At 34.8% G+C, this 8863-nt stretch overlaps 1 protein-coding gene across 1 annotated transcript; it reads right to left on the bottom strand.

Annotated features, from left to right (window-relative positions):
* Positions 1–206: 206 nt before the first annotated feature.
* LOC139889536 (uncharacterized) lies at positions 207–740 on the bottom strand. The gene has a single exon (XM_071872483.1). The coding sequence runs from the start codon at positions 738–740 to the stop codon at positions 207–209; it is 534 nt and encodes a 177-aa protein (XP_071728584.1).
* Between the last annotated feature and the right edge of the window lie 8123 nt (positions 741–8863).

Genomic DNA, 8863 nt, shown 5'->3' with positions numbered 1-8863 from the left:
GACGCATTCTTGTTGCCATCAAACTTTCGTTTCTTGTTGTTTGATTTCTTGTTGTATTTGTTCCCATGAGATTTATCTTCAATCATGTTAATTGAGGAAGATCCCACTTCTTTACCCTTCCCTTTGCCACTATCTTGTGCCCGAATTGATTCCTCAATTGTCAAGTGACTACCTAACTCATTCATATTCATATCTTCTTTCTTGTGTTAGAGTGTGTGTTTAAAATCTTGCCATGAAGATGGCAATTTATCAATGATGGATGAAACCAAGAAAGTTTCATCCATACTTATGTTATGTTGGGTAAATTTCCCCAAGATCCTAAGGATCTCATGGAATTGTTCCATGATGGGCCTAGTATCAACAATCTTGTAATTGTTGAAATTGCTAACAAGAAACTTCTTGCTAGACGCATCCTCGGCCATATACTTGGCCTCCAATTTATCCCGAAGTTCCTTAGCCGATTCAACCGAATTGTAAACATCAAATAAAATATCGGACATACCATTTAGAATGTGGCCACGACACATCAAGTTATCCTTGTCCCATTTGCTCCTTAACCGGGCATGTTCCATTGTCTCGTCATCCGATTCAGCGGGCCTCGGAGTTGACAACACATAAACCAATTTCAATGTGGTCAAAAGAAATTGCATCTTCTTTTGCCATCTCCTAAAATCTGCCCCTTCAAATTTCTCCAATTTTGCAAACCTTGAAGTCATTTCTTTCACCGTTTCACCGGACATGATGATCACAATATTCGATTACAATGTTATGAACTTGAATTGTAAGTAAACCTTCGTGCCTGAAACGGAACCGACTCCGGATTGATCTTTGAATCGTGTGAACACTTTCCTAATCAAATATTTCGACCCAATTAGCCACGGGTTACACGAAGTTTCGATTGGGATAAGACAAAGATTAGATTGTTGTCATGGCTAAAAGAAAACAATCAAAACAATTGCAGAGATTTATCTTCTAATTGTTTAAGTTAAAAGTGTGTGTGAAAAGCCAAAATTATGGAACCTTTTTCAAATACACAAAGAGTGTATTTATAATGGGTCAAAATGTTTGATGAAGAGTCAAAACCTTTGATTCATACCCACTAATGACTTGGAAGTTAATATTAATGCATTTAGACTTAAAATAGTCTAAAAACACAGAAAAACCGCAAATAAATGCCCTGGAACAACCCCAAAATGTTTGGGGTTCGGTTGTGCCTTTTGGGTTGAAAAGGCACATTTTCAGCGAAACAGTGTTAAGCCGCGCCGCGGGCCAAAGAGCCGCACCGCGGGCTAACAAAGGACCATACTCCAAAACATGCAAAAAGGCTCGACATGAAAATCATGCCTTAAGCCGCGCCGCGGGCCCAGGAGCCGCGCCGCGGCTTAAAGCTACTGCACACCAAATTTTTGTTTAAGCTTATTTTCAAGTGTGTTTAGCCTTTCAAGTCGCGTTTCGCATTCTTTCAAGTCCAATTCGCATTTCTTAAGTTTCAAACATTATTTGCAAGTCCAAAGGAAACCTCAAACTATCTCACGTTTTACAAACGTGTACTCCAGACTCTCCGAATTCGTATAACGTATCAATGGTTCGAAAACACTTTCAACATAGTAATCCAATCCCTAAAATGTATGTTGGATCATGCTAAAATCACCAACAAAAATTGAGGTAAATGTCGAATGTCTTATATCGAGTTGTATTAAAGTATTCCAATGCTTAATTAACCATATTGTCAACTTTTTTCAGCTCAGATATCAGTAACGTTGTATTGATCGAGGGTTTGTAACTTGCTAGAATTTTAGCCTGATATTAGACAATTCTTTCCTAAGATAAAGTCCATGTACACACTAACATATTACATACCCCAAAATAAACACACACACACACAAGCCTCGTCAAGGGAATGCACGTGGGATTTGTGTTTTTCGTTTAGCGGCTTAGCACTTTGATCATAGGCATTTGCAAGTATCGAGATTCTTCTACGAAGAAAATTTCTTTTAAAAAGGAAGATCATTGAAACTCCCTTGGCATTAAAATATTCTACTATGGACTCATGATTGTGCATCAAACCCTGTAATTATATCAAGTAAAATGAAATGAGATGAAAAGTATCAGGTCAAAGATGGTATGGCTCATTAAGTAGTAACGTTGCAAAAATCGCTACTCGGGGAGTACTCGGTTGGGACCTTTTCGGGACTACTCGGAAACTCGGCGGGTACTCGGATCGGATGTTGACCAAGTTTGACTTTGAACGATTTTGACCGAGTTTTGACTTATTTCCCACTAATCCTGAGTTTTAGCCGAGTTTGACCAAATTAAATATTAAGTATTAGACCGTATATATGTATATTATTGTATAGTTAGCAAGCTCAATATCGTTTATGTAAAGCCCTAGGGCTCATATATTTATCTATTTAAGTAATGAATAAATTCATCTTTATTTACGGTAATGATGAATCCACCAAGATTTTGATTTTGATAGATTTATCACAAATGTGCATCATTTATTAGTAGTTTAGTAAGTACATTACAACCTTTGATTTATCATTGCACAAATTTGATGAATTTATTATCAAATTATTTGGTGGAATTGGAAATATCACCGTACAACATTTTTACCCCACCACCATCAATGGCTTTACATTATTACAGCACAAAAGAGACATTATGTATATTAAATTATTAAGACAAGATATTCATTGATCTGCACTAAATGCTCTCACCAATTCACCATCCATCTTTATCAATTACTTACAGAAACAACAGTTAGACAGTTTGGGTAAAAGTTCTGGTTATTCGGTTAAGGAGCTATATTTGTTACCTGAAACTATATCATTATGTTATTATTATCATTATTTTTCTAGAACAATAATATAATCAAGTTATTCAATTATGACCAACTTTCTTTGTCCAGATGAGAATACACTTTGAATAACTTAACTTGTTTGACCCTTTTAACACATCTCACATGCTTATTATCTATAAGTTTTAGCTTTTAGCTTTATCCATTTGAAACCCGAATCGACCTATTAAACGATATGATCATGTTTGACACACAAACTATTTAAAAAGCAAACCAGAACAGTTTTAACTAGTAATCCGTATTAATTAAATTTCCCCTTTTGACCCAAACCCATTTGAACCATTTAGACCTATTACTTGACCACCCCACCCCCCTTTTTTTCCATCTCGAAACCTCTAAAAAAATAACTCATTACTTTGTGACATAAGGTCCATTACCTTATCAGTGCTTACATTACGATATCTGGTTAGAATTTCAGCAAATTTAGTAGGAGGCAAGCATTAAAATCACATTTTCACTCCAGTACAAGGATGCATAATAAATCTACCAAAACATTATATACGATCTAATTATAATTAGTTTTGACAAAAAAAAAAAAAAAAAAAAAAAAAAAAAAAAAAAAAAATTTAAGTAAACAAGTTTCCTGTGAAAGCTGACTGTGTAAGCTTGATCAATTCTTGAGCTGCAGCCGTAACAGTGTCATGTTCCTGCTAGTTCGAGCCAACTATTCAAGGAAATAGTTTACTTATAAGATAAGGGGGAATAATTGGATTATGTTATCTCAGACGGTTCGAATGGGGATTGACACCTACTCAGTCGTTTTAATATTCAATACATTATAGGGTGATATAGTTTTTTGATCATTATATAAAGCATCATTTATATAAAGACATCTCAAAAAGTGGTTACAGGTCAGGCCAACCCTACGGACACTAAAAAACGTGTACGATTTGAACCTTACCCAACCGCCTAACATGCCCATGTTGCCACCTTTAAGGTTAAGAAAAGGAAGACCTTGAAACACCTATTAGCAACATGGCGAGATATTTCCACATTTGGTGGGACCAGTATCAGCAGTCATACGAATCTGATTAGTCAAATCACGAGCAATGGGGATATCAGTACGCTTTTCATGCAAATTCACCATCATTCTTGTGGAAACAACAAAAAATTAGTTAAACCCCACCAGCCCCCAAAAGTTACAGTAAATGGGTCGACCTGACCCGAGTCATTTCGACCCATGCTAGCACGTACTCGTTTCAACACAATTTGACAAGTGACGGATCGCGCTTACAGCCCAGCTTCCCCAAGTGTATATCACCTTTTTGTACAAACTACCAAATGATTATCAAGTCTACAACAAAGGCTTGAAAACAGTATAATTAATTAACCCATCCATGAAAGAAAATGAAGTTTAAAGAGGGTTGATGTCATTATTACCATGTGCGCAGGCTTGTTAACAACCAATTCGTGTTCATCTTCATATACAATATATAAAGCTACATCCTCTCCTTCAGCCTTTAACGGATGAAATTACGATATTGTGCATTCAACCTTATCATGCCTTACCATGTGTGAGGCCTGAGAAACAATTGAGTGCTGAGATATTGAACATATGATATTTGAGTGTTTGACGTAAAATGCATATGATTATGAATCTCGTGTTCTTATCTTTTAAAATCAGAATCAGATTAGGAGATACACGTAATCAGTTACTGCAAAAATAAAAATTATATTGGGAGAAATGCAAGATTACCTACAATCCTTGAACCTAATTATAATCATTCACATTGAAATAAACACCATAATCATGAGTTGTTTCATTTCTAATGACTCATCTGCCTCCTAAAGTTTACGTAATTTAACATATTCATGAATACTTTATAACAGATAAAGTTATAATCACCATTCATAGGAAGAAAAACATACACATTTTAACAGCAGTCAAGCAAACTAGTCTGAAACTTCTAAAACTTATACTAATGCAATAAGACAATCATTTTTACAATCACCAACTCAAATTTAAACAAATAATGTTTATTTAATTGAATTTAAATCAATTAAATGCACAGCTTTACCTTAACAATAAGTCAATAACACCATGATTAGCCGAAACAAGTACTAACCGGATACTAGACTGAAGCTCTACTAATTCAATTAATCCTATTAGAAATCCAAGTGTCGAGTCTAAATTTTCCGAATTCTTTAAATGTTTTATTCGAGCCGAATACCGGCGTAATGATCCGGTGCTGATGACCGGAGAAAGGTTCATCTTCTCCGTGACGTCCGGCATTCGAATCGGAAGTTACGGGGTGATCAGATGTGAAGGAAACCCTAGGATCACTAAGAGTACAAATTGGGCGATTTCGATGGAAGAAATATACGATTCAAGTTATTAGGGTTTTGTTTGGCTTTAATTTGTGCAACGGTATATCATTCTGTAATCTGTGTTTTATTCTGACGGCAGTGAAGCCACCTGATAACCCGCCATAGAGAACATATTGTGTTATGGGGGAAACAAGATTCGAACTCAGGTCGTATGGCAATTTCACGTACTTGGAATATGGCCGTACAAATCCATCTATTAAATATTGGTAACCTACACACGCTAACACTAATTAATCTACGAATATTTTTCATGACGAGGCTCGAATCCCCACTCTCGGTTAAAGGGTTCATCAGATACCGCTAAGCTATAGGGCACATGCTTGTTTTGTATTTTATACAATGTGTTTCGTATTAATATGCATTCTTAATGTGGTGTCGGTCGATGATGTGTGTGGTTATGAGTCGGATTGTTTTGTTGACTCGTTATCGTCTGAGGTGCGAATGTGTTGCCCGTCGGGCCAAGGAGGTGGTCCATTCTAATAGGTAGATTAATGCTACGGATTGTTCGTGTTGTGTCGACTTTAGGTAGAACTTCGTAATTCATTGTATTCCTACTTCAAATTACGATGCTTGCCAAGGATGCAATGAATTTGGTCTTTTTGGATGACACTTGCGTTTTGAAGATGGATGATGTTGCAGAAGGAGTTACTTGTTTTGAGTCGGATGTGGTCGGGTCTTCTAATGTGGTTTGTGGTCTCGTGGATCAGGAAAGAATAAGCTGGAAGCCTCAGTTGAAGGTGGAAGGAAAACTTATTAACCTTAAAGCTAAGGGTTGAAAAACATTATTCTTGGTCGGAGTTGAAGAATTATTGTTCTTTTATAAATGATATGAAAGACGGTGATGCAAACACTTCTAAGTGTTGTAGGCTTCAGATTTTCTCCTTCGTGTTTCAGTTTTTTTCTTTACATAATGGGTAGTTTGGTGCTTTCGGGGTGTACTTATGTAGCGGTTTATTGTTTAGTCAGCTTCTTATGCTATTTTAGTTTAATTTCTTGTCATGGTCCATTTAGTCCGTAGTTTGTTAGTTTTAAAGCGTTGGTTTCACGTTTTTTGTTAATTTTCTTTGTTCATGTTTATTATTTGTTTAAATTGTTAAGTTTTGTGAAGTTTTTTGAACAAGAAAAATAAGGAAAAGGTCGTTGAAAGACTCGCGGATCGCAATCACATGTTCATGGGGCGCGAGGATTGAAGTTTTGGTGGTCGAAATTTCTCGGCTCTCGCAGGTAACTAGGCCTAATTTACATGGATCGCGAGACATTTCTCGCAAAGCGCGAGGCTGCCTGGCGCAGAAAGTTGGTTCAGTTTAGGAAACGATTTCTTTTCACCCTATAAATTGTAACCCTAGACTCCTTTAACATTGTGCACAAAGATATTAGAGAAAATTCTCTGGTTTGCGTTCGTGGACTAAACTCTTCTCCACGTTCAAGTTGAGATATAATCACGTTAAATCCTTGTATCGTTTTACAATTTTATCGTTGTTTATTTATCCGTTTGTGGTATGTGAGTGTAATTCAATTACACGAGTCTTGTGTGTGTTGGCTTTTCGCTAACGATTCGAATCGTTAGTTTGGGTCGTTTTGATGTGAATTCCTAACATGAATTTTCGCCGATATGATGATTTTGTCCTTCTTATATAAAAGGTTTCATTTTCCGAAGAAAAAAAAAAGAATTACTGGATGAGTAACGGGTGAGCTTTTTTTATAAAAATGCATGCGACCAGATCGAATATTCGTGCCATCGTTCTTGAATGTTTCCAGACCACTTCAAGATAACAACTGGTGAGGTTTGAACCTCCCAAGTCTTGTAAAGAAGTCAGAATGTCAACCATTGTAATAACATCAGCAGTGTTGATAAATTTTATATTTTTAGCATATTTTACATATATAACACATGGACTCTCATTGACCAATTAATTAGGGTTTTGGGAATAGACTGATGGGCCGTCGACGGACCAAGCCTATTCGTTTGACCAGATGTGCTACTCACATCATAAGTGTGTGATGCACATAATTCAAAATTGACATGAACATAATGCGCTTTGTATGTTATGGTTCTTTGTTTATTTGAAAAAGAATCCGCTATACAATGCTAAATAAATTCATTTTAATGTTGATTTTGTCTCCTTTCGTGTGGGGCATTGTATTCAAGGTTGTAGAGATCATGTAAAAAATCATAGATACAACAACTAAGGTGGTAAGGAGGTGACTTTATGTGATCGGTTGTTTATTTTTGAAATTCTACATTCCAGTTCATTTCACCAAGGATACGACATCAAAATTCTATAATTCTTTATAATCTTCATAACAACAAAGCCTTTCAGCAATTTTATGACTTCAAAGTCATAACCTTGCAACCTTTTCTCACCACTACACATCACTTAAGAGAGCTAGTAGTGGTGAAGTTTTACCAATGGTTCACCAATGTTCCATCGAAATTCCACCTTGTAAACGCAAAAAACGAAGTTCCCCAACTCCCACCGAAGTTCCATTCTCATAGTCTAAGATAGACGTTTCGATTTTTTTTATATATTTTATCTTTTTTTCTATTGGTCTACACATACTCGTGAACACTGAATCTAAATATCAAATTACTCTTTCACTTTTTAACTTTAAAGTTTTCGAATAATACTAATCTGGACACCACTTTAATGTCTCGTCGCTAGTCTGGGGATTGTAATGAATCTCCGATCAATCATATATCCATCCGATCTGATCCATTTAAATGGTTATAGATGATCTAACTGGATAATAAGTGGATATGCATATGGATATGGATGATGTGAAAAATTGGTGAATTGAGTATTGATTAGAATTTATCTTCCATGGATATATTCATTTACCACCCGAAACACACACACACACGCATATATATATATATATATATATATATATATATATATATATATATATATATATATATATATATATATATATATATATATATATATATATATTCACTTTTTTTATATATGCATATATATATATATATATATATATATTTACATATCTTTATACATGTACACTATAACTACTAAATGCTATCGAAGATAAAGATTGTGAAGATACAACAACGTAAATAATATTAAATTCATATATCTTACACATATTACATATTTTTGTAAAAGTACTTTACGATTTTATATCATAATAGAAATATTTTTAATAAACTTAACAATCAACGGATATTAACCCGCTTATTTCAACGCATATGGATAAATGAACTTATTTATATTTATGTGGATATAAATATGAATATTAAAAATTAAATGAACATAGGTATAAATAGAGATTAATTCGATTCACTGACATCCCTAATCACTTATGGTGGTGCTCTGACCATAACAATTGTCTTTTGTGATTTTAAGTTTGGATTAAGATTGATGTAGTAACAGTTGACCTAAAACGGCTAAAATCTATACTATATAATAAAAGGGAGTTTTGGCTGGTGTCATGATGTACTTTAAAGGGTTGTACCATGTGCTTTTAAAGATTGTGACATTTATTTGATGATGTAATATTTGAAAATTAATTAATATAAATAAAAATTTTCATTATTTACTGCAAAAAGCTTACACAAAAAGATAATGGATACTCCGTATGTAACACCGCCTATCTTCCCCAATAAGCACCATGCACTTCTCCAACTTTCTTTCTCAGTATAATTTAAAAATTATA

The sequence above is a fragment of the Rutidosis leptorrhynchoides genome, chromosome 2, assembly GCF_046630445.1.
Source record: "Rutidosis leptorrhynchoides isolate AG116_Rl617_1_P2 chromosome 2, CSIRO_AGI_Rlap_v1, whole genome shotgun sequence".
Classification (NCBI taxonomy): Eukaryota; Viridiplantae; Streptophyta; class Magnoliopsida; order Asterales; family Asteraceae; genus Rutidosis; species Rutidosis leptorrhynchoides.
Note: the sequence above shows the minus strand (reverse complement) of the source record. Positions and strands in the feature narration are given on the sequence as shown.